Source organism: Tinamus guttatus, unplaced genomic scaffold, assembly GCF_059628265.1.
Source record: "Tinamus guttatus ecotype Peru unplaced genomic scaffold, ASM5962826v1 Tinamus_guttatus_pri_ptg000240l, whole genome shotgun sequence".
Lineage (NCBI taxonomy): Eukaryota > Metazoa > Chordata > Aves > Tinamiformes > Tinamidae > Tinamus > Tinamus guttatus.
Window position 1 is genome coordinate 11,961,793 of NW_028288774.1, and position 27,441 is coordinate 11,989,233.

Sequence of the window (27,441 nt, forward strand, 5' to 3'; positions counted from 1 at the left end):
TCATGAACCTGACAGCTCTGCACTGTCCAATGCCACGTAAATATCCTTCTGCTAGACTTGGCTTCTCATATTCATCTGAATGACAGGCCGTATTTGTCTGGCTGCTCATTAGCTCCTAATTAGTACAAGCAGTAAATCCGTGTGCGAAATTAGCTTTAGCACTCCTTTAAAGTCATTGAATTAAGTGACGATTATCAGGTCTTCTAGGACTTCTATTTCCCTTTCCCTCCCCCGGTATCAACATACACACCCGGTATCAACATACACACAGCTGTATCTCCCATTTTGTCCTGGATGCACATTGGTAGCAGCTGCTTTGTGCCACCCTTTCTATCCCAATCACAGCTTCACTCCCATTGCCCTGGGATCATTTCCTTCATTTTTTTTTCACTCTGCAAGGACAAAGGAAGACCAGGTATTTAAATAGCTCATTCAAGGAGGGTACACATTATGCTGCAGAGCTTATTCCCAATTGCTGTGTGAACTTACAGCACGACAAAATCAGCAGCCAGGAATTCTCACACAGGTGTCCCACGCTCAGGCACAAAGGGTGCAGCAAGACAAGAAAGTCTGAAGAATGGGACTTGGCATCCTTTCGCTCTTCTGAATGCTCAGAGAACATTTCTAAGTCTTTAAGCAAAGGAATTCATTTCCAGAGGAAACCCCAACACCATTTCAGGTAATGCAGTCTGTTTTCTAAGGAGCTGGAAGTGGTCAAAGCAGGCAAAAATCACGGACATAACACAGGAGATCTGTCTGCCTGACAGCTTTCACTCTGGCTTTTTTTTCTTAAATAATGTCTTTATATAAAACACCCAATTTTATGTTAAATATTTGATTGGCAAACATTACACCCTCAAAGTACAATGCATACAAGGATATGATATACCAGACTATGAATAAAGGTTTAAACATACTGCAGAAAAATATCATTGCTCCTAATTGCCTATTGCTGGAGGCATTTAAAAGGAGTTATGAAATAGCATTTGCACGTGATCTTTTAAAAATTTCAAGTGGAAACAGCAGTATCAGAGCATTCCACTCAAACAAGTAGGGAACAGCAAAGCACTTCTGAGTCTCTCTTCTCTGCATACCAGGCTAAAATAAATACACACAGAGAATTAGAGGAGAAAAAAACCCTCACAGGTTGAGCAGAGCAACATATGAAATGTTGTATATGGTATGCTGGGCTTTTTATACTTTTAGGACTGGGTTTATAGGACTATTTACATAAAACCTGCAGGAAGGTGAGCGGTAAAATTCAGATCTGTATCTTGTTTTCAGTATTCCAAGGCAAAAGTTACTGACGACTGTATTTCTGGATAAACTCAGCAAATGTGGGTTTAGATTATCTCAAATCCTGGCAATTCTGAATAGATTGGGTATAGTATGAGACCCGTTTCCACCAAGGCATTTTTCTTATTTTCAACGCTCGCTCCTGCAGAAGACGCACCCTATTGCATTTTTATCTGCAACACTCGGCAGGTGGGAAGGGCAATAAGCCAAAGCTATCACGAGCTAAAAGAGCAGAACACCGAGTGACAGCGTGATAGTTCTCAGAAAACGGCTCCCCCGGGCCAAGCCCTCGGCAGGTGAAGCACCAGGGCAGGTGCTTGGCACCTTCCGTGAGCTCCGCAGCGTGGAGTGGGCCGGGGCGCTTCCAGGGGCTCCCTGCCCGCGTGGCACCAGCACCCGTGCCGCGGCCTGCACAGCCGGCCGAGCTCCCAGGTAAGGCTGAGGCTTTGCCCGGGTCGCTGCTTACTAGATAAATTAAAATGCGTTCTAATCATATTTGTGAGGAGAGAAATTTACAGTTCTGAAGATAGTATCTGTCTACGAGACGGTGGTTAAAGGATTATTTTCTTCTAAGTGCTGAAGGTTTGCAGACATTATGCTTATTGCTGGCACGTGGGGAGTTACACTCATGAAATATATATGGCAATTGTTTTATTTATGCTACCAAAAATCTCTAGTTATCATGCCACTGGATGCACATTTAGATGAAAATATACTCTTAGAAGTTTAGCTATTCTTTTCAGAAAGTGCAGAAATATTGAGGACAAATCTGAGCAATTTAAGTAAAACAAAAGCAAATATAGTATCAGCATAACCCCTCATCCTGATGTCTGAGGTCCCAGGGGGACAGACTTGATCCCCAAGAAGACTTGAAGGGGACCAGGACTTCACCACTGCAGTGCTGTAGATGTATGTGCATTTGCACGGGTAGCTTCCTAGGGAATGCTCTTCCCAGCTGTATGAACTGTATGAATGTTGCACTAAAAAAAGAGAGTTAATTATCACCTCTTTTGTGCCTGAGATTAAAATAACAAAAATTACCAAATCACACGCAACAAAAACGCATGGAATTTCGTCAGTAGGGACGCTGGCTCCATAGCACACTTCACTAAAAACACCAAAGGGAGAAGTGAACTGATAGTAACTTCCCTATATAGATTTAAGATATAGCCAAGGGAAAATAATTTTTAAAAATGTTTATTTTCAAACTCACTTCGCTCATTTACATGAGTACTATTGTAAGGGAGCCAAGGCCATGCCCCTGAATAAAAACAATAGTACTGCTCAGATCAAAGTCTGTGTTTCCAAAGCTTGTAAAATATATTAGCTTTTTATTCCTTTGCTTTATAGCTGTTTTAATACTGACCAAAAAAATCCAATACTCAGGTCTCACAGTATTTCATAGTTACATGAAGATGAATCACTTAAATTACAAATGTAACTGCGGATGGTAATTGAAAATCTTATTTTGCTTTTATTAATAAAAATAGTGAAAAAAATGCAAAAACATTTCCGTACCCCAAAACCAGTGTTACTGAAAGCTAACTGAGCTCTGAGCTTGCTGCTGACAGCAGGCACATGGTGCGCGCTGCTCCGGCTCACAAACATCACCGCCAGTTTGCAGCTCCCCGTGGACAACTCTATTCCTTGGCCACAGCTCACAGCTTCCTTGAGCATCTTCCTAGCGGTGCTACCTGGCCAGGAAACACTGTGCAGATTATGCTGGTCTAGTATGTATATTCAATAGTAAAGCTGTTGTATGTTATTCCCTTCCGAGCATGGAATATTCTTGAGCAAAAATTATTTGTTATTTATCAATATTGTTTCCAGCCATTATTAACCCCTGCCTTGAACAGTAACTGGCTATAACTTTTTGGCAGATTATTTGGGCATTAACCCTTTTGCTTTGCAAAAGAAATACTACGTGGAAGCAACTTCCAGGTTCCCTCCAGAACATAAGGCACGTTGGAGTTGCTACCATGCGGCGCTTGCACGGAATGGTTTTGGTTTTGCTGCTAGCAAGGCTGCAGTGGGCCGCGAGTAACACAGCGGACACCAACCACACGGCAGGAAGCGAAACAGAAGCGGGAAACGGCTCGGGGACAGGCGCCGAGGAGCCCGCGGCCACGACGACGAGCGCCGCAGGCGGAAGTGCAGTGCGCGGAGCGGGGACGAGCAGCCCCACGCAGCCCGGCCACGGCACCCGGGCGCCTCCTGACTCTGCCACCAGCACCAGCGCGATCCCTCCGTCCGCAAGCCCGGGGGCATCGTCCCGCGCGCCCGCAGCGGCCACCGCCAGCATCCCCGGCAGGACGCCCTCCGGCCAGGGCTCTGCCGGCACCTCCGCAGCTCCAGCCGGCTCCCAGGACGCCCACGGAGGTCAGTGTCCAGCTAGGGACCCCGGGGGGCCGACACGGCTGTCGCATTCTGCGCAAAGCGCTCTGCCCGTGAGCAGGAGGCGTCGCGAGACATCTGAGTTAATGCGGATCTAAGAGAGACTAACAGTAAAATTCACCCAAAATCAAACATAGAAATGCACAGGCACCTTTTAAGAGCGTTTCTCCCATTTCAGCTATAAATCTGCTGGCTCTTTTACACCTTTATCACGTCAGCAAAAATGCACAGTCCTACACCATCCCGCAACACCAAATCTCCACAGCTCTGGAGTTCACTGGCATGGAGTGTTATCGATGGGAGCATAGGATAAAAAGAATTTCAAATTGTTTACTTTTCTAATTTTTTACAAGAGCTCAGGAAACTCATTTTAGATACTGTTTGCTCACACTGGCATGGACCTGAAGAGCAGGGGTCAAACTGAAAATGCCTAACATTAATCTCGCGCTTCTGCGACCAAAGGTGACTTCGTATTAACTCTCTCAGAGGAACTGCTCAGTTTGTAGTTAGTTCTTAGCAAGTCGATTAATGAGCCAGAGAAAATAATGGAGGATAAAACCGCCATGGCACTTCCTTCTACTCCTGCTCTGAATTATGCCTTGGGAAAAAGAAACAGAAGATTAGGGAAGAGCAAGCATATGCCCTGAATTAGCTTTCAAGCTTTTAGGCAGCACTGAAAAGCTCATCCATCATATCCAGTACTAAGCACTGAAGGAGCACCAGGTTTTCAGGTTTCCCACTGTAGTTCTACGAATCACAGTGTACATGATTTTTAGATAGCATGACTAAAAAGGAAGTGCTAGGGAACGGGAAGCAAGGTCAATTCCAAGGAAAGGAGAATACCTGGAAGAAGTTTGAAGGAATTGGAGGATGATCCTGGAGGAACAGGGTTATTTTGTTAACTGAGTGAATGCAGAAAGCACTGCTAGCCTTCTGAATGGATATTCAAAATTGGCACTTTATAATGTAAATATCTGAAATTCAGAGGCTGCTGTATTATCTCCTGGCTTCAACAGAAATAATTACATGTAAACAGTGATTGTTGCTTAAAAAAAACGTGGTTAGATGCTGAGGCTTGCCTCCATAACTAAGCAGGGAGCTTTCTTTTGACCGTGGGCCTTTCTATTTTCTGCTATAAAGGCACATACATTCTGCAGAGAGGCTGCTTTAGTTACAGGCTCCGCAAAGTGTTTCAGAGAGGGAAGGTCCACAAAATCCTCGGGTGGTAGAAAGTGAGGGCAGAATATCTAATCTTCCAGATTTATCATTCTGATTCAGTTGTACTTCTTATTCTCTTTCTCTCCTAGAGAAAAGCAACAAAGGAGGAGTAATATTTGGTGTCCTTTTAGGAACTATTTTGGGATTTGCATTATTTGGCCTGATTGGATATTTTATCTGTGGAAAGAAAAATTCCGGATCATTTTCCCACAGACGACTTCATGAGGATACAAGAAGCGAGCCAGGTAAGGCTAAATAAAATTTACTTAGGGGTTTTCCAGGCAAGTTTTGAGCACCGCATAAACTTCATTATCTAGACTCACATAGAATGACTTGGACTTGGAATTTTTAAACTTTGAAACTTTTAAAAATTTTAATAATTTTCTTAAGCGTTATATCAAGCATAGATATTATAATAAAACACTTCAGATACTGATTATGTAAAGAAAGAATAACAAAGTGAGATTTCTCTTTTTGCATTTGCTTTTTTTAACAAATATTTTCATTTTAATAGAATTATTAATTTTATTTGTAATTCCACTACAAATCTTAATTAATAACATATCTATTAATGAAACTGCTTTACACTATTGCCTACAGCAAAACCCGTTACTTGTTATAAAAGACACTATCTCCTTTTTTGCAGCCAACATGATGCACATTTAAGTATTTTTACATTTAAGTATTTAAGTGTTGTAATCTTCCATTGCATTAAAGAGGTAAAAGATGAAGCAGTTTTTTGGAGAACTAAAAACTGGACACTTTGCACATAGTTTGCAAATTAATATATAGAAAATAGGAATGCTGTATAAGACCAGCTCATCCACTGCCTTTTTGGGTCTGTGTATAACAGTTTAAACCCTGCCTGAAAGGAAACGTGCAAGTTGCTTATATGATAGTGTAGATTTATTTCAGCCTTAGCTGGTAGTTGCATTTGAGATGGAAAACCCTGTGAGCAATAATGTTTTTAGCTCAAGAAAGTGCCTTGAGTACCAGGAGAGCATGGCTCCCATGCTAGGTGGACAATGAGGAGAGCATGGCTCCCATGCTAGGCGGACAATGATTAAATGATCCTTTTCAGTTCTCTCGTTGGACAACCCGCCGGGGCCACATGACGCAGGCTTCGGAGGGACATGCCATGACAAAACCCGCGTGCCGGACAAGGAAGGTGACACGGGGTGCCCGAGGGGGGACGTGGCCATGGATGACGTGACGCCAGCCCAGCCCTCAGAATGATACGTGCTTTGCTCTGTGCTCAGTCCTTACCTCTAAGCTCCCATTTTCCCAAATGATCCCGTCACAGCTGCTCCTTTCCAGACACTACCGTGCAGAGGATGGACATTGGCCACGTGAGAGCAGAAGGGTGCAGCGCTGGGCGAGAGGCTGTGCCCAGCACCAGAGCAGAGCATCGCTCCTCTGCTCTGGAACTAAATGCTCACCCTGCAGCCTTCCCTACAGCATATTGCACCTGCTTTCCTAATAACACAAATACTAGTGGCAAAATTCCCTCTTGTGTAACTTCATTTGATATTGGTCAAGAATGCTAACAGGATAAAAACTAGATAATAACAGTTTAACAGCAAGATGGAATAAAATACCAAAGTCAATGAGAACCTGCTCTGCCAAATATTGTTTATTAACATGGGGCATGACCATGTTCACACCTTTTGAGGAAACAAGATGCACAGAGCTCATTTTATTTGGATTACTCACAAGTTGAAATTGCTTGGGGAAGATGAAACCACTGAGTGCAATGCCTTGTGACTCTCTGATGATACAGACTTACAATCACTATTGAAGGAGAAATCAAAAGGCTGAAGCTTCTATTTCTCTGGCCAACTGATCTGCTATCTGCATGGCAGCCTAGATCTGTAGAAAGGTTGCAAGTGATTTTGGCACAAATTAGATGAAAGAAATACCTATCTCCAAGTAGTAGGAAAGGAATGCTCTCTGCCAAGTACACAGGCATCTTAAAAAGCATGCTTTGGTTCTATCCAGCTCAAAAGTAAATGTTATGGTGATACATACAGCTATGTTATGGTAATATAATACAAGTGATATCACAGTTCATCTGTTTGCCAATAACACAAATGCCTAAACGTAAAGAAAGAACAGGAGAAAGACAAAGCAGTAAAGACAGAGAATAAACAAATGAAGTGCTGAGAAAATGACTGTTCATGGAAAATAACCGCTGAGAAAATAACAATATATGCTTGTCACTGGGACTCTGTTAATATGTCCTACTAGCTTGGGGATTAAGGATCATGTTGATGAATTTATAGCCCTACGTGGCTGAGCATGTGGCAGTAAGGCAATAGAGACAAAGCTACCAGTACTGTCAACATCAGTTATCACTTATTATTAGTTACCAACTAATAGTCAACTGTAATCATATAAAAGGAACATATGAACTAAAACAAAATAGAAAAAAAATTACAGAATTAAAACTGACTTACCCCAAATTGCCATGAAAATAGCAAAGAAGACAGTCCCTCCATTATCAAACAAATGTGTAACCTGAATAGAAAATAAACACGTTATGAGCAAATAATATTGCCACTGTATCTTTAACTCCAAAGAATCACAGAGTGTACAACAGAGAGCAGAAATGAAAAGATAAGCAGCATAATAATAAGAGGTCCTACTCCTATGTTTCTTCTACCAAAATATTTATACAGATCTGTCTTCCACAGAAATTTCAGATACAGGTTTCAGGACTTTTTCCTTCACAAATACTGTGAGCTGCTCTGGCCATGTCCAGACAGATTAGAAATTCCTGCACAGTCCCATTCATATGTGGGTCCAAATTTAAACTCATAATTTTCTATTTTAAGGTTTTTAGAATCTTAAATTTCATCTAATTTCCACATGCTCATGGATCAGTTCAAGCATCTGAGTGGGCCATCTGATGTCCCACCTCTCAGGAGAACGTCACTATTTGTATTACAAAAATCTAGAGGTTATATATGCAAGCCATGGCATGGAAGGGCATTTAGAAAGCTGAAGTTAAGACCAATGTAGTTTCCATATATTGAAAGTTGGCAATTAACAGTGATTTATCCAGGGATAATGGGTCTAAACTTGTTTGAATGAAGAGTGGTTTAAGGTGTTGCCAAACATTAGTAAGCAGAACGGTGGCTTTAAATTCCCATCTGAAAAAAACATGAATTATTATGAAATAATTATGGAAAAAAATATAGAAAAACTTATTGAGGGGCATATGTCAGAAAGAAGATCTGAAAACACAGGAAAAAGAAAAGGAAAAGTGACACAGATGTTTTTGATATGTATTCTCTTAAACTCTGCAGACAATTTACAGTGATTTTCTACCCTTTGAAATAAGAAGTGTGTGTCATGTTCTTGGGAAAAAAAAGAGAAACTTTGCTTTTATTAGTGTTGAGTCACAATTTTGTTTTCGGGGCCAACCTTGAAGCTCCTGCCATGAACAGAAAGCCTTCCTTGTGCCCTGGGGTGTGCACAGGTTCTCAGATTGAGACCTGCAGTCTCGAGTGATTTTCCTTCCTTCCCACACGGCTGTCCTTCCTGCTGCTGCCTTACAACTTCACACGTGGCCAAGGGTATTTGCTAAGGCATCTAAGTTGATAGAAACAGTGTTGCTTGCCTCTATATTTTATTCCTTCTCAAGTTAAATGATTCTAATATGGAGAGAATATACTACCAGTATGTACTTTTTACCTGCATGCAGGGCTGGCTTTATTCTTTATGGTACTGAAGAAAGTGAGAATTTATCACCTGGTATTTGCTGTCAACAAGCACAATGTGCTCTCTGCATGGATCGTATACTGGGATCACCGTATGCACAAGTGTATCCTTTCCTTTTTCTATTGCTTTCATAAAGCATCAAATTCACCAGTTCCATAGGTATGAGACCAACTTGGACCCCACCAAAAATGTGACTCCTGAATAAAGGCAGCAGACTAAACCTGACAAATATTTATATTTCAGTTTTGGATATACATATATCTGAAGTAGTGATTGGGGATAATCTGCTCAGTAAACGGTGCATCCAAGGAAATACAGAATGAAAACAAAGGAACAAAATCCAGCCCAGCAGATATAGCGCTGCTAAAAGGAGGAGCTATGTATCTGGCTCCACAGCTAGCACTATTTTTAGATACAGAGTTTGGGCTCTAATTAGGCAATACCACACCCAGAGCAGAAACCTGAAAGGCTTAAAGCCTAATGGATAGAGCCACCTTGAGCAGAGGCACCGAGGCAGAAGTGGCACGTACTGAAAGCTTCAGGCCTCGTCAGCCCGCGTGCCTGGCTGCTATCATCATCATCATCATCCTCCTCACCATATGGGGCAGCCAGGGCTTCGAAGCCTGCGCGCGAGGGCAGGGCGTGACGGCAGCGGGGCTGCCCGGGGCTGAGCACTGACTAGAGTTCACTGCACGTGGACAGGAACCATTGCTTGGGCTCTCTGGGACTCAGGTCACAAGCCTGCTTTTACATTCCTTTCCCCTACATTATAAGCTTCACTTCAGGGAGGGGTTTGATTAGAGAAAAAACAAGAGAGGGAGGGGATGAAACAAATGGTCAGTAACAGGAAGGAAAAAGGCATCCTTGTGTTCTGCCTCCAGCTTTGCAAAAACTTGGCAGAAAAACACACCTGCACTCTAGGATTTGCTTTTTCTACTTCCTATTCTATAAAAACTGCTTCTAAACACGGAAAACTGACAGATGTTAAACAAAACCCTTGACTAAAGTTCTAATAAAGTAAAATAGAAGCACAAGGCCTTCTCTAGGCAAGGCAGGTCCCTTGACGATCAGGCCCAGGGAGGGAAAGGTCACTTAATTATGAAAACTTTAGTTACTAAGTTACTTTAACTTGATGCTTATACATTTACATATTGCTATATAAGTTATTTCAAAGTAACAAGTAAGGATAAAAAAAAAAAAAAACACCCAAATGAATAGCTTCCCTAACACTTCAGCTCTCTGGCTGTACACGAGCAATACGGAGAAATAAGTTATGTACTGACAATAAAACCTGAGTACATTATAATCCCGTGCAGCACAAGAGGATCCCTTTAAGAGCAGAAAGATCAATCGCCAAATATGCAAGCAAAACAGCATAATAAGTCAATCACAGCAGAAAATAAAATGAAATCTTCCAAGAAAATCTTGATGCTCAGGAGACATTATAAACTAATAAAAAATAAAAGGAAGAAAGTGCTTGCACATATCAAAGCAAACCTGAGAAATAACCTCTTAACATTTCAAAGATTTCACATTTACTTTATGCATGAATTCCAAAACTCTGAGAAACAACATGCTGTGTAGGAGTCTTTCTTTGTTGCAAGAAGGGCAGCCATTATACAGTCAAAGTGGACTTTTAGACAGGGAGTATCTGGAGAGCAATTGGGCAGCAGTTACCTTGGCGTACATGCAGCTTTCATTGAGCTTCTGGAGCGTGCAGTTGCGTTCGCACATAGGACACATGATGGTTTCGTTTGCCTCGCAGATCTCTTTGCTTTAGCATTAAGATAGAAAAATAAAGGTTATAAGGGGCTTTTAGCATTCTGTGGTCTCCGTTTGTCATCGTTATGCCTAAACTGTAAAACTGGCTCATCGCTGGATATTGTTGCATCAGGATGATGTGGTGTCAGCGACCGTTCGTACTCGGAATGAAGTACATAATTGTCTTCACGAAGGCAAAAAGGAATCAACAGCAAGGAAAAAGTGAGGTTTCAAACATATTTCAACTGCAGTGAGTAAGCTTCCCTGCTGCTCAATACGGGCAGCACACGGCTGGGCACCTGTGGTTGCTTACAGGTGTGTGTGATATTCCTGCTCACAGGACATGCTTTGCTTCCCTCTCCCAGGCCGCTTTCTTCCCGCTGCGTTCGCTTACTCGTTGGGTGCCGAACGCGCCGGGCATGGGGAGAGAAGAACCAAAGGCATTTTCTCTCTGCAGCCACTGGAGGGAGGCTACACATTAGCTAAGCCGAAGCCTCCCTGATGCCCACAGGGAGAGGGACATCCCTGAAGAAAAGTCCACAGGCTGCTCATTTGCTTTATGCTGCAGCCACTGTGCAGTGCACATGTTTATTGTATAACATGAAGTATTATTGTTCAATGCTATAAAACAATGCTAACACAGAGAACGATATCATAAAGTCAGCAGAGTTCCTTGGCCAATACTTTTACTGCATTTTATTGCTTTTAATATGGTTTGAAGTCATAAAGTCACTCAAGAACTTGGCACGCAATAGAAAACCTATAACACCACCATAATTACAGCACTGAAGAAACGACAATATAACCCCACGTGAAATGGAAGAAAAAGACAATTCCACAAAGATAACTATTCTTGCCCCAAGCCTAAAGAGCAACATGTCCAATGAAACCTAGTGTCATAATGTCAACAGCGGAAGGATCCAAATTGCTTGGAACAAGGTTGAAATGTTCTGAGCACTGTTACTGTTCAGTCCGCTCACACCTAATGCAAACCTTTAACAGAGGTGTCTCCTCTGAAATAGTTCCTAAAAGCAGAGTCAGCCCTTACTCTGCCACACTTGTCACTAATTCTAAACTGACATAATCCCTCTCAGAGCAGAAGTGTAACAGTGGGAAACTTGAAAACTCTCTTTTAACGTGGTTATAATCTCCCTTAACTCATGTTTTCTTGCTGCAGTTTACACCAACATATTGAAAAAAAACCCATCATATTCTAAGCTCTATGATACACTATGTTTAGATGGAAAAAACTGCATACACAAGGGTGTAAACTGAGCAAAGCTACATAAATGAAAAGTTCTGCAGCTGCACTACATGCTGGAGTCACAGGCAGGATGGGTCTAGAGAGGGAGATCTGCCCAGCTTCACCCATCGGCCTTCGCTAGGACAATAACCAGTGCAGTGTATCCCACATTTGAATCCATATTTGGTGGGTTTCCCTACAGCCAGGATGTGGAATACTGCAGATGCAGCACGTGATGTGTTAAGCATCCAGCTTGATTATTCCATTGGGTTATCATTTCATGAACATCCAATTTGGAAAGCATATAAAAGTTTAAGTATTTAAGCAGTGCTGGTTGGTTTTTAATTCTTCAAAGGGTTTTGTATGTTTTTAAATGGGATTTTACCTTACTTGGCTGGAATCCATCGTAAATAATCCATAAAGGAAAACGAAGAGCCCAACAAGGGCAGCAGGGATAAGCATTCCAGTATACCATCCCAACCAGGCAAAATACAGCCCAATTTTTTCACCAAAGTATCGCCTACATGAGAAACAAATACATATGTTGTTTAAACATAAAACTTAACAATGAACCTGTCTTTTTGGTAGGAGAATAATTCTAAAAAGGAGCCAAGATTGTGAGCTTATGCTAAAATTACTGTCTGCACAGCTGTTCCAAATCAATACATTTTAATTCAGGCTGGTATGATATTCTAGTGACATTAATTGTGCTCTTGCGAAAGCAGGTATTTTATAAGATATAACTGATGTGGCCTGCAATTTTTAATCTTGCAGTGTCATGTGAGTGAATTTATGGGCCTTTATGCAGCCTTCTTTGAAAGAAACAGGCCGGCACAAAAGAAAAGCCAGAAGAAACAGCCCACAGAATCTGTGTCTTATTTTGATATATCGAATAGCTGAAGTTTAATAAATTTTACAGTAAAACACAAGGATTTTAGCGCTATGGTTATCGTGCTGTTCATCTCACACAAACAAGCTATTTTTCAAAGAATCTATACCTGATTAAATCCAGAGGCTGGTATTTGTACCACATTCCCCACCGTGCCCAGCGCTCGTACAATAGGTGCCTGTGGTTCTGCGCTCCGTGGGTTTTGATGGGATGTCTGCTCTTGTGGCTCCCCTGAAAAGCACAGAGACATAAACCTATTTTACTGGCCACTAAAAGACATACATTTATTAGCCATTAGGATACAATTATAAATCATCCGAACATCCTTATTTTTATTAAGCCAGTTTCATTTACTGTGTGTAACTCCAGGAAGGGTCACCTGGAGCTAACACATAGGCTTGATACAGGGTACAGAAAGGCTAATTTCTCTAGGAACTCATGACAAAATAACAGGACTAGACTACACAGAAGCAGTCAGCTCCTTATAAGGCCTATGCACAGTGTTTCTGTTTCACTAGTAGATGCATATTTGTGTGCTTTAGCCTATCTCCTTGTTTCACAAATTTTCCCCAAGATGCATATGTGCTATTTATTTCTCTCTCCTATAAAATTTCAAAAATTTCTCCATCATCAGCTTGATTCTCCTCTCCTAGATATTTTGTATAACTTGATTAAATCCCTGATTAAAAGGATAGAAAAACACGCTGTTTCTGATCTTTTCATCATTTTTGGGGAAAAAAAATCATAGAAACAACAGAACTGGCATTATCCTGAAGTCCACACAGGCCTCTCAGAGGAACTAAAAGCAAACGATAACACCAATCTGACCAAGAGGCCTCCTTCTAGGTCTTGCTTGATGTTCCCAACTGCCTCGAAGAACAACCTGCAGTGTTAACACCTAACTGAAGCAATACCAATAATATTCAATTATTTTTCTAAAATATCTAAATATTCCTCCGCAATATACCACTGTGTTCAATTATTAATACCACATAAAAATTTACCCAGCAAATTGAAAAGCACAGGTCAGTCCCTGAAAGGCAAGATCATGGCTCAGTATCCACCCCCACAATCAAGAGTTCACAGCTGCAATTACAAAGCTACTGACTGGGTGATCATAGCATGAAAGGCATTTAAGATCACCCAAAATGAGTATCTTGCCTCATTCTTTTCAAGACACAAGGATGGGCACAAAGCCCTGAAGACAAAGACACCTCTTTCATTCCTTTCAGCAGTTATTAAGTAGCCTTTAGTCTACTGAAGAAGATACTTTCAAACAAGTTATCCATAGCTCAGAAAATACTCACAGCACAGAAAATACTCAAACAAAAAATGATTAACTCATTTCTCTAGCTTGGATCCACCACACAGTGTATTAGAAAATGAAACATTTTGAACATGACACACAGAAATAATTTAAAGCAACTCGTTGGAACAACTGATGCTCTTTTTAAGAACTCCACAGGCCATATCTACTTGATAAAAAAAATAAAGTAATATAACAATATTCTAGATCAGTATGAAGCTGCTCCAGAATATTATTGCAATGCTTTGATAAGGAAAAGTCAAAAAGCCAACATTCTATTAGGACTATAAATAAAAAAGACTGAACAGATTACATAGTATGATAGGTTAAAACACAAAAAACTAGTACTATCCCAGAATGTTAATACAAGTTTTATTTTAAATACGTAGAAAATATAAAATAATATAAAATATAAACAGGTTACCTCATGGGGCGGAAATGCAGCTTCATATGTTCCATTATTTAGTAATCTGTTAATACCTAGGAGGGAAAAATATAAAGAGATTAGATATCCATTAGACCCCAGGCCAATTTTCTTTTCATGCTTGTCTTGGAGCAGTGCTAATTCTCAAGCAATGCACTGAGAGTAGCACTTGGCATTCGAAGCTCACGATGCTGTGAAAGACATCAGTGACCAGGTCTAAGCAAAGTCTCAAGATTTCTGGATCTGTCAAACTAGAGGGACTTGCTTAAATCTAACGCCTGCAACTTCTCTCTCCCAGCTGGGCGCTCGTGCCAGACCAAGGGTGAGAACATGGCCACGGTTGTGCTGCATCAATCAGAGCGTGTGATACAGATTTCATGCGTGACCAGATGATCTGGCCCATGGAGAGGGTGGCATGGACAAATCCTTGGGCAACAAATCCCTGCAGGGTTAAACCTAACCTCTTTGTTGTTATTTTTCTAACACAGTGGAAGGAGTTTGTATAACAGCCGTGGCTTGATTCAGCTCCTAGCAGATCCGTCTTGAAATCTTCTATGTGATCAGCCTCATAATTAATTAATAAATAATTAACAATAAAAAAGATACAGTAACCTTTGAAGGGATACCTATAGCCAATAGTTTCCTCTAGAAATAATTTCTCATGAAAGATTTTAAATGTGCTTATTTAAAAACAAGCGTGACAAACTAATCTCAAAATGAAGTCTGGCCATCAGCTTCAGAGGGACTGGATTTGAACCCTTGTTTCTTGTGCTTTTCTTATGACTTCCTTCCCTCACAAAACACAGGCAAAAACTTTCCATAATTACTATTCTCATCAGAAATATACATCTCTAAGTAGGGGTGTGTGTGTGTGTGTGTGTGTGTGTATAGATATATAAAAATAAAATTCTTGCAATAAAATTCTAAGTCACATAACACATCTTCCGTTAAAATGAATAATTGGAGCTTCTGAAAAAAAGCAGTGTAATAGGAGCGTCCTTAAATAAGCTAAGCATATCTCAGATTGCCTCTGGTGGAATGTAAGCCCTGTAAACCAACAGAACTCCTAGCATCACTCCTAGAAATCCCTCTTTAGCTATCAGAGGTTACGTTATCTTCATTGTGGCTGGCTATCAAAGTTATCGTTGCCTCCCTAACTTATTTTAAAATATATTATGTGAAAAGAAGCTGTCAGTTTTTCACTGAATCCTTTAATAACTGGTTACCGTGTTCAGTTAGCTCTCTCATTAACTGAATAAACAGATTTTTAAGGGATGGCAAAAATTTGAGTTTACTCAACTGATACCTTTTCAGGCAAGTAATGCCAGCAAATGTTTACACCTTCAAGGGGAGAAAAAAAAAAAAAAAAAAAAAAAAACATACAGCATGCTCACCCATTTTGGATTTTCCATCTTCATACTTAGTTCTCTGTAGCATGTGATGCACTATTCTGCTTCTGGTGGAGTTGCTGAAGAAGCTGTCTTTATTGTTTATGGTAAAACTGTTAAAAAATTAATGTTTTTAATATGCAAAATAATGTATGGATATTGAAACAAAATGGCTCAATATTCTCCTCTTACAGTGATTTAGTGCCTCTACATTTCTGGGTAACTGCACAGAATGTAAGATATTACATCTTATCTCTGGATAAATGGTTAAATTTTTCATTATCCTGGTTTATTGTGAGGAAAATAAAGCAACTAAAACTATTTTTATAGCATCTAGATCATTTCTGTTTTGAATATAAATCTAAAACACAAATCAAATCTTCAGAAGTAGTGAAGATCATTCTCAAACTTATGTTACTGATGAAATCAGGCCATGTCTGGGTCAAAGAACCATTAGGACTGCTATTTAGCCTGGAAATACAAATCTCCACACAACAGACACCCAAGTAGCAGCTTTACAAGCCTCTTCCCTAGAGAGTCCCAGGATGAGGCCAAACCTTTCCCATCCTTCCCAGATGGTTCTGATTCTGGAAGCCAAAAATCTAACATGCAGCAGTTTTTGCCTACTCCATTGTGCCAAAAGTGACACTGTTGCAGTTCATAACTTCAGCTGACTTGGTTGAGAAGTAGCACCAAAACCAGATGACTGACTAAACACACTAATTACTCACAAAATTGAGATGATAATGCAGGTCCGCTGCCTTTCCAGGCCATTTGAGTTGAACATACTGCTACTTTAGTGAGGAAAAGAAAGTCCTTCTTGTAAGCAAAAGTTACAATTTTACTTTAGATGATTTTTTCAGTACTAAAAAATTATCCCAAAATAATCTAAAAACTAAGAAATCACCAGAATTTTCATGTCTTTTACTGTCTTGGTCCTTAAAGAAAATTGTATCAAAGAAAATTATATTGCTGCTGAAATACATCATCAACCCACTGATTTGAACACATATGTATCATACAGTTGTTCTTTGGTGTAAAAATTTATATTTTTATAGGAAAAAAAATACTTTCTAAAATGTACTTTTGGCTAAAAAGCAATGTCACTGTTTTTAGCTTTCTTCCAGGCTTTCCCAGTTTCAACAGATGCCTCAGTTTTGTCTAAGCAAATTTTGTCATTAAGCACAGCAAGCTCGAGCCACAGTCTGCATTTTGTTACCTAACGGAGAGAAACAATTCCTAAGCAAAAAGGCTGTGTTCCTTTTCCAGGCAAACGCTGGGCTATGCTATTGAGCGACTGCCAGCTGGTTAGAACAGAGTAGGGTTTTTAATCTTTAGGAGAAAACCTGCAGAAAAAGTCACCTATGACGCTGGGTATTTGCGAGCAGCGACCATCTGTTAGCGGTGACCTGCAGGCCCTTGCTGGGAAGCGGGAAGGAGAGCTCCCTGCGGCTCGCTGCCGCGGCCCCGGGCCAGCACTTACTGGTGGATGCGCGCGCGGCTGAAGGGGGCTGTGTAGCAATCTGTTTCCTCCAGATCCGGCAGCGCCTCCTTATCCAGCTTCATCGGATTTCTGGGCAGCCAGCTCTTCAGCTCTCTCATGTTCCTCTGCAAACTGAGACCACGAGAAGTCAGAATCCCCCGCGTTTCGCCTTCCATCAGCGCATCCCTAGCAACGCCGCACTGTGACTGAAAGCAATCCCCCGCATTTTCCCCACTAAGTAGCCACAGGAAAACAAAAGTAAAATGAAGGATGACGATTTGTGATCTCGTCTCGCACACTTGACTTGAGCACAGCTCATCCTCATTACCAACGAGGTTGCGATTTCGGATGGTGGTGAGCTCGGGGAAAAAAAAAATGGGGACAACAACAACAACATCATTAACAGACTTTTTCAAGTCACAAAATCATTTTGCAGGATAGTTCATTTAGCAGTGCTGTGAACTACTAACTTCTGCTACATCCACTGGGAACATAGGGTGGATTCCTACTCCCTCCCCTGGCAACTTAGACACTAAATTCTTTTTATATATAAATAAAGGACTGCTCACGGCAAAATTTGCTGAATCAAATCACTGTCAGCTTCCATAAAACCTTATTCTGCAAGATTTTCATCAAAATCCACTGGCTGATGTCACCTCAGAAACAGTCTGCCCCTACATAGACATAGCATAGAAGATGCTTTACACTGGCAGTTTCATACAGTTGTAGATAAAAACTAGATTAAGTTTTCTCCAAATTGTTACATAATTCACAAGAACATAATTTTTGCATCCTTTCCCCTGTATATATTTATATACTGGCAACGTCATCCCTGTCTATTATATACTGGTAACATGCATAGCTTTCTTCCACTGGCAACTTGTCCTTTCAGGACAGGTTTTACAAAAGGAAAAATCTAGTCCAGTATAGTTAATTTTACAGGGAATGCTAGAATTTATCTTCTTATTACTTCAATTTAGCACTCCTCAAATTCCTCTATTTTCTCACATTAAAGATACTTAAGGACTAAGTCTCATCTTACAGGAATGCTTTATTATGATACCAGAAGCACATCAGAGATCCAAGGCGGGGGGGGAAAAAAAAAAAAAACAAACACACACACACACACACACACACACACACACACAACACAGATCTTAGAAAAGTATTCTCTAAAAAATATTTTAGTGTGATTTGGCCCTACTGAATGTGTGTGCAAGATATACAAACATACATATCTCATCTCCACAAAATACATATCACTGAGTACCAGTATCTGAAGCGGATACTTGTCTGCGCTAGGCAGAAGCGTGGATGCACGTTTCCTAATTAAGAAGAGGTGGTAACACTAAGTAGCGCTGAAATAAGAAGCTGCTTTTGTGAAAATGTACCTCAATATCAACAACCACATAAAAAAACCACTCTACCTGTACTTAACACTGTGTCAGAAAGAAATCTAAGTCAACGGGTAGAATTTTACATTTCCATTTAACTTTGCTCTATAATAAACCTAAAATGAAGCAGCAGGAGTAGAATCACCATGCTCTCTGAGATTTTTTTAGCTGATATAAAGAGCATGATATTAGAGCTTTCTGCATCATGAGATTTTGTTTTGAGGATTTTTTTAGCGTTAAAAAGATCAGCCAGGATAAAACTGAAAATTTCAATCAGCAAAAAAACGATGCCTCTGAGGGACACAAATTTATTGTATACTAAGCTTTACAAACCAAAGATTATAGCTAAGTGCAGAAAGCTGAAACAGAGATAACTGCATCCCTTAGGTGCCTCCTTTGCTCAAACAATATTTTATCCTGAGAATTACTTTATTGGCTCCAGAGGAAGCTCTCACACTACTAAGATTTACATAGTGAATGTAAGCATAAAGCTTTCGTTTTATTCTCTTTCTTCTCTGTTCTGATACTGGCTTCTTTAAAAGCTATTAAAAATGTAGACATGTAAAAAATATATTTTTTTAAAAAAATATGTATTTTATAGTTGTATAAAAAGACTTAATTATTTTTCCCCAAAAAAATTTAAAAAATGGTAGATGAATCTCATCTTAAAGAAATAAACTTAAAAAAAAAAATCACATCTCCTCAACATGCAAAGTCATGAAGAAAAAACTTGGAAAAACCAAAAAGGGGGATGCACATTACATTTGTAACTTCTCCTCTGAAGTAAAAAGGCTTTTTATCTATGATGTGTTTTTTCCGTTACCTCACTGGATTACTCGAAAGCTCATTCCTTCAAATAGCAAAGAATATTTCAGCTAAAAACCATATCTTCCCATGCGTAAAAATAATCCAACCAAACACTTTTTTCTTAGCTCATGTTTTACAGTGAGTTTAATTTCATGGAGGTTTTATTCCACGTGATAGCAAATTCCAGACCATCCTTGAAGAATTTTTAAGGTATGTAAATAAGTAGAGAGAGAGCACACACAGGTATCTCACCTAAGTGACCCATTATACGAAATCCCCAAGCACTGCATTTACCTCCAGGTACCTTAATATTCTTTTGTGGGTTTATTTAAGGACATCTGTGGATAAATGCTGCTACCAGATAAACACATTTATAAATTCAAAGTATACATATATATAATGATGTGGGGTCTATTATAATAATGTTATAGCATATTCTTAAATTACAGAAGCTCCATTAAAAAAATCTTACCTTTGGTACACAATGTTTTTAACATACTTTAACAGTACAGTTGCTAATTTAGAAATACTAATGACATATTTGCTCAATTACAGAGAAGTACACAAAGGTGTAAGAAACAAAAACAGTTACAGTAGTAGAAGTTGGGATGACAAGACGCGTATGGCAACAATTTTGGAGCTTGCATATGTAGATATAGCTGCTTCTTTACACTACTAGTTAGTGCACAGTATCCTTAATGTAACCGAAAAAAATAGGCAGAAAAATAAAGATCTCCAAGTTCTCACACAGCATATTAGAGGAAACAGTATTTGTCTCTAGGCAAGAATTATTCATCTGGCATTAAAGCTCTTTTGAGTTTTTTACAGGTACTGTACGATTTCATCTGTACTTCTGTGCTTCTAAATAAATTTTAAAAAAGGGTTTTCCTTATCATCAAGGACTGAGCAGATGGATTACAGGTAAAATAAGACTATCTTCCAAGAAGCTCTTATTTTGCCTTTGCACTATAATCCCCACCACTTATATTTTTCATAACACACATGAAAATGGAGCAAGCATATGAATGACTGGGAAGAGGAAAAATGCAGTTGTAAATTTATGCTATAGATTATTTTATTTTAATACACCTTGTTAGCGCATGTATACCAAATTTTGTCGCTTTACTGTTCAGCAGTTTGGGGGTTATTTTTGTTAACTGATAATCTTGCAATTGGTATCATGAGACTACGCAAATTGTTCCTGAGAAATCGTGGGAACTCTTGATCATCTCAAGTAACGACAGGAGAAGTTAAATGTAATCTCATCCCAGGATGCCTCACAAGAAAGCCTGGGATACACAAGTGTTCCAGAAGATTTCCCTCATGCAGCAATTTTCATCTCTCTTCCACAGTTCATTAGGATTTACACAACATCATTATGTCTTACCAGAGCAACAGGGAGCAATTACAGCTCAGTTTCCCCCTTCCTATCTCCCTTATTCCTCCTGGCTCTTTTACCTGCTGCTGTTGCTTCTGGTTTCAACTACTACGTTTGCCTCTGTTTACCTTCTCATGCCATCCTGGGTAAAATTCTGGAGCTTCCTAAATTTGGGGGCTTTTATGCTGCAAACTGAATACTTTTCAAATATTCATATTAATGGCAGACTGAAGATATGCAACCTCATTAAATCCTAGAGAGTTAAAGACTTTCCACTGCAGTTATTCCACCAGCTATGAAGTAAAAATTCAAGACACACTGTAACACATGTACCTTGATTTAGTCCTGATCAACAGGACACATTAGAGCAAAATTACATTTTTACATGTTTAAGTTTACAGCTGACCACTACAGTTTATCCTATAAAGCATGATCCACTCAAAAATATCTTACATCTTAGTGACAGATGATGTAACTATAGAGATGGCTGCAGTATATTTTTTTTTTCTTTCTGATCCTGGCATGAAACTTTTGCTTTTCTAAAATAAGATCTCGCAAAGCTTTCTAGAACTGCATCTTGGTACAGCTGAATATTTTAGCAGTTTGAATTAACATATTTTGAGTTTTCAGGAAAACAATCTCCTCCCCAAGCTTAGTGGATAAATTTACAACTGCAAACATGGATTTTCTTTAGCGGGGTGACTATTTGACAAAGTTAAAAGTTACAGATCACCCACCAACCTGCCCATGGTTTTGCTCCTCCAGTCAGTGTAATAACATTTTTTCCTGAAAGAACAGCAAAAATCAGCTGGGAATAATCAAGAAGGAACTGAAAAGGACATAAACGTTATCAAAGACAACTGGACATTTTATAACATGCATTTTCACAGACAGAAAACTGAAAAACATTTTTAAAAGGCAATTGCGATACAGTAAGTCTTTACACTGCTATCACTTCACATATTTTCAGGTTTGAAAATTGTTTCTGAGTGGCATTTCAATTTTTGATTTCATTTACACCTATGTAATCACTAATTCATTCACAAGTAACCCACTCAAGAGAATCAAATGCTGTTACATTAATATTGACTCCATGAGATCTCTCTTAGTATTTCTTGACTCCATAAAATCACTTTAGAAGAATTACCAGAGGTCTCCATGCTATTAAATATCATAAATATGCTATGCATTAAATATCATTAATATTAATGCTATTAAACACTGTATGCACCATCACCACTCTCTCTGTTATCTCACCAATTTCCCTTGACATTTTACAGGCAACTGAAGAGCATTACATGTCCTCAAAAAATCTAAGAAAATTACTTGAAGCAATTATTTTTATATTAAAGTTCTTTTAATTAAAGCAAAAGTATTTAGATACTTCAATTTAAGGCTTAACACATTGTTTTTCACTCATTTGTTTCCCTCTCTTCACTCTAGCACACCTGAATATAATTCTGCTCTTAAGCAAATGAAGTTTCCCTCAGGTGGTAACTTTTAACCTATAACCACAGGAAAAAAAGAACCCATAACTAAGAAGATCCACAACTGCTCATCTGGACAGTATTTGAGATTCATTAAGTTACGCTAAAGCAATATCATCATGAGTACATTAAAGGGAGAGGAGGAGGAAATACAGGCTAGAAAATATGTGAGCAGAGGAAAAATTCTCTATCTACCAACCAATAGCTTTTTGGCAGGAACAAACTTGATAGTATTAGGCAGAATAGCAAAAGAAACAGTAAAGAAAATTAAAGCCTTTTTTCAGTTAAGACCTTAAGTGGTCTTAACTGTTTTACACAGAGTCCAGCTAAGCTATAAAAACACCTAAATCATTCCTTACACACAGGGATAACCTGTTTCACAAGGGATACTTGTAGACACAGGTGAAATGAACTTGCTCTTCTCTTTCATGACACAGGCAGAACGCTCCAGCACTTGTGCACATTTTCTTCCATGGGAATCAGCCTGTGACCACAACTACACACTTTAAGCCTGTGGCTTGCAAGTTAATATAGCATTTATCATCAGTTCTTCTTATAAGGCATCCTATTTAAAGTGAAAAAGTTGCCATTTCTTTTGCAAAAGTTACCAAATTTGGCCAGTTTTATCTGGCATGGATTACTGAGCTGTTAAATTATTAAAACGAGGAAGAACTTAAGTCACTTCTAAAATCCAGCTTAATCTAGTGACTTGAAGCATCAAAGTGGGTAAGAATGATTTTTCGGATAGAAATTTAGAAGGTTTATGTATGTACATATTCACACCCACACAAATACTTCTATATTTACACGTGGACAACGGATTGTTCAAACCAGAGAGCTCAAATGGCACTTTCCTCTTACAGTCTTAAACACACTGAATATGGCTATTACAGAATATATTTTTTACGGAAAAGAATTTGAAGGCTTCATTGAATGATGTGAAAAGTCAGGATAGAACTGGAAAATTTAATTTTTGAGCCAGGGATTCTTCTGCATGCCTGTGTTTCTGGCCAAGGATCAGTGGAAGAGCTGCACGGCTATGGCTGCAATCAGCAGGGATGTGCAAGACAGAGCTTTTGACAGCCTACGTGAGAAAAGAGGGCTCTAAGGGTATCCCCCATGGGTCACACACAGCTTTGGCATCTGATTACCAGTTGAACTCCTGATAGCTTCAACACAAGCAACAAAGCTCTTCTCTCTCTGAAAAAATACAATTACTGGAGTGGAAAACATTTTTCCCCTGTAAAAAATTATGCAGTGTTACAGGAGATATTGACTTGTCTACAATATTTATTGCAAAAAGAGGTATGCCAGGGCTGGTAAATAAAGGATGTTTAGCACACAAAGGATCCACTTCAGGAAGGGGGTAATTTCTGAAACACAGAAATCCAAAGCTGTGTGTGAGCCATTAACAGCAAGTTCCACAGACATAGGTTTGATTCAACCTGCATTTAAGCCTGGAAACAAATGCTATAGGTAAAAGTGAAAAGAACACTGAATATTTTTTGTTTCTCCTCTCTCTTTACCATCTTGAATAAAACATACAGCATGCCTGGCACAATGCAATGAGGGGATGGCATTGTACGCCTAGGGTAAGTTCTACATTTTTAATATCAAGCAGTGAATTAGAAGCTTCTTGAAATAGTTTCCACAATACCTGAAAGGCATCCTGATGTTCATTCTTTCTGCATACTTGCACAACGTCTCCCATGGACAGTGAATTTTAACGAACATAATATCACTGTTTGTAACAGCTGGCTGCAATGAGTAGTAACAAATAAATACACATTAATAATTCAATCCAAAGTGGTAGTCAGGTTTCTAAAATCATTCTTCAGGCTCAAATTTGGCTTTTAGGTCCCAAGTGCCTATGCAGCCCTGAAAATACTCTGAGCCAGAGAGAAGAAAATTAGTAACATTATTTCCCCCAACCCCTGAAATACCAGCAACTGTCAAAAGGTATTTGCAGCACAGAACTTTGCTCATGACTCCAGTAGCAGTACAAAAAGGCTCTATGCAGTAATTTTTGACCTGGATTAAATGTGTGCATCCCACAGCCTGTCCAAACCACCCCAGATGAGCAGTTTCTAGATCCTTCTATGCATCCCTATTTAAGGAGCATGGTGCTCAGGTGCTACCAATACAGGGCAGCTGACAGAAGGCTGCAGGTCCTGCTTTGCCAGAGCAGTTCATCTATGCAGTAGTTAAGTTGTTGTGATCTACTATGAATTTCTAACTGTGGTGTCCACATGAGTTTAGATTTTTCTTAAAAGCACAAGGGCCACACACACATGTTCTCCATCGTTTATAGATTTATACATAAAACTCAAGACGTTCAGTATTACAGGATCCTATGCTTATCTATTCCACTTCTATCTCAAAGTATTCTCCCAGATGTATTTGTTTGGGTTTTTATATGTAAATATGGCTTATAAAAGGTTTAGCAATAGAAGATAAAACAAACCTTACTTAAAGAGTTAGTAACATTTAAGATATCCACAGTGTAATCTAACAGTTCTATAAAGTCATTTCAGACTTCTGCAATAGTGCTTTTTGGATTATAATTTTATCAGAAATATGAAGAAAAAAGTGCTTCGAGAAGACAAATGCACACCAAATATGCCAGACTTAAAACTATTCCTACCTGAGATATAAAGAGAAATCTGAACTTATTAAAATATTTTTCTAAAATGTCAAAACTTATCAACTAATCTGGGTGCAATTGCTCTGACATCAATAAATGTCTCCAGTTTTTTTCCTCTTCCTCTCTCTCTCTTAGGCTCCAAACAATTCTAAAAACTTTAAATGAAAACTTGAAAATATTGTAACTTTCAGTAATTTATGAATATCTGTCATGCTATGTCAGCTAATACTTGCAAGAATGACTTTAAAACAGTTAAAACCTTATTGTTTTAACAATGAAGACGGAAGCTAGTTCTCCTGTGTTGAAGAATATAAATCATGAAAGACCAATGAAGCTGCTTCAGAACCTGCTTCAGAATGGATTAAACTGACATCCTTTCTGTAAATAGTCTGTGAAAGAGCAAAAATCCATGGCTATTTTCCTTACGATGATCCTTTACTTATATTTATCCTGTCATTATCAATATCCCAGTCACAAGAGCAACAAGTTTTTTTGTTTTTTTTAAAGGTTGACTGTGAGCACCCAGATACAATTAATTCATCTCTTTAATATGAGCAACCACATTAGAAGAGATATTAGTAGGGAGTTTTGGCAAAGTTGACTGTATCAGATCAGAGACCATTGGACAGAATCATCCTCTTGCAGCTTTTAAAAAAGTATTAAAATTCCTCTTAATACCAATTTTTTCAGTGTCTTTTTAAATACAGAAGTTAACAGTGAAAGCTTGCACTAAACGTTAAATTTAAATTTGCTTTTTACCAATGTCATAGTAATAGGTCTGTTCATTAGCTGTGCACGTTGGTGTGTCCATGCACAGTACTTTAAACATGTCCTAATTCAACAATTATTATTGCTTATTTAACAGTATTAAGAAGCACTATTAAACCAGTTAATTCTGTGACGAATCACTAATCTGGCTGGAGGGGAAAACAAACCATAAGGGAAGAAAGAGTCTGACCAGAAATGTTTGTGCACAGTACTTTAAACATGTCCTAATTCAACAATTATTATTGCTTATTTAACAGTATTAAGAAGCACTATTAAACCAGTTAATTCTGTGACGAATCACTAATCTGGCTGGAGGGGAAAACAAACCATAAGGGAAGAAAGAGTCTGACCAGAAATGTTTGTAAGGCATCAGGAATCTTAAAAATTCAGAGGACGCCAGGGTTACAAGGATTGTTTTATAGGACAAGCTCCAAGATTCACCTCTCGTTCCAGCATCAAGCCCTCAGCTCGCAAGTTCTTCTCAAACGTGCTTCTTTTTTCTACCTGGGGACTTGACTTTTTGTAGACCAAGATGTAATCAATGCGTTTCTTGCCGTCTTTGAAGAAGAGGCCTGATGATGCCATGGCATTCGTTTCAGACTAGAGGTGATAAAATAAATACATGCTAAGAATGGTATTCGCAAAAACAAAACAATTACATATAATGAAGTGTTTTCTAAAGTATGAAAATATTCACACTTCTAAAGGACAAATATATGAAGGAGGAGCTAAAAGAGCAATTTCTTACTCATGATTTCAAATTAATCACAATAAAATTAGTCCAGGACAAGCATATTCCAGCTATTATTTTCCAAAAAGCTTTGAATTAAGGACTAGTATATGTGAATATGGACTCTTGCCCCTATTGCATGGGCAGCAGGAGTGCAGCAAGGATATCTGAAAAATCACTATTTACTGTTTTATTGGATGAGAAAGGTCTAAACACATACACAACAGCCAGGCATTATTCACCCATTTTCCACTGATTTCACCTTTTCAGAGTTATGTGGTTAAAAAAAATAATACCACTGGAGTGATAAAATTACAAGAGTTGCGGGATTAAACCTCAGCAGTGAAGACGCATGGAAGGAAAGTCATGGGGATTTTTGCATCCAGAGAAATCTTACAGAACAATCATTCTCAGGTATTCTGCAAGACAGAAACCATTAAAAATATTGAGAAAGGCTTGCGATTTGAACATTTTCCTGGATGCGCAGCTTCAAAGGCATTTCAATGCCATGTTTGCAACGTTTCAATCTTGTCTAGTTCCTTCCCACCCTGCTTGTAAACACAAGGGATTCTCTGACCTTGAAATGGGAAAATCCACTTTAGAGGCTGCTACCCAAAGCTATTTTTATGTTGTCTTGTGCGTGATTCAGCGACTCTATCGACTACTGTCAGACTATGAAGAGTTTGAAACCTGAAAAGGTAAACTGTGAAGTTATCTTTTTCTGGAGATTGTGGCACTGATTTTTTAACACAAACAGTCCAGAACAAGTACAGTAATCTTTAACAAAATATGTTACAGCCGTACACATGTGAATAAAAAAATCTATTCATGCCATATGATGCATGATTATTTAGGATACAGTTCTGAAATTAGCATACTCCTTGAGCTATTTGATATGAAATATTTAATATCTGGATTTATTTCCAATAGTATGCTTTCCGTTGATAAATAGAAACATGGGTTAGTCGTATGTGATCTAATGTAGTCTAATTTGAAGAATATAGAGTCAATTATACATATTACAAAAGTGACCTAAAAACAGTCCAACATCTAAAGAAAAAGGAGGCAAATCCAAGCAAGATGGACTGTGTAACTGAAATCCATGCAA

The 27,441-nt window shown here is 39.0% G+C and overlaps 1 protein-coding gene across 1 annotated transcript in view; it reads right to left on the reverse strand.

The window, feature by feature from the left end:
- Window positions 1–27,441, reverse strand: part of ANO3 (anoctamin 3) — an 87,422-nt gene that overhangs the window by 11,672 nt on the left and 48,309 nt on the right. Inside the window, exons 5-14 of the mRNA XM_088525898.1 lie at window positions 26,045–26,203; window positions 23,849–23,949; window positions 21,446–21,490; window positions 17,126–17,257; window positions 15,649–15,755; window positions 14,255–14,310; window positions 12,634–12,755; window positions 12,021–12,155; window positions 10,309–10,405; window positions 7,365–7,425 (exon numbers count right to left, since the gene is read on the reverse strand). Of these exons, the coding sequence (XP_088382024.1) occupies window positions 7,365–7,425; window positions 10,309–10,405; window positions 12,021–12,155; window positions 12,634–12,755; window positions 14,255–14,310; window positions 15,649–15,755; window positions 17,126–17,257; window positions 21,446–21,490; window positions 23,849–23,949; window positions 26,045–26,203 (1,015 nt within the window). The remainder of the gene's footprint in view (window positions 1–7,364; window positions 7,426–10,308; window positions 10,406–12,020; window positions 12,156–12,633; window positions 12,756–14,254; window positions 14,311–15,648; window positions 15,756–17,125; window positions 17,258–21,445; window positions 21,491–23,848; window positions 23,950–26,044; window positions 26,204–27,441) is intronic.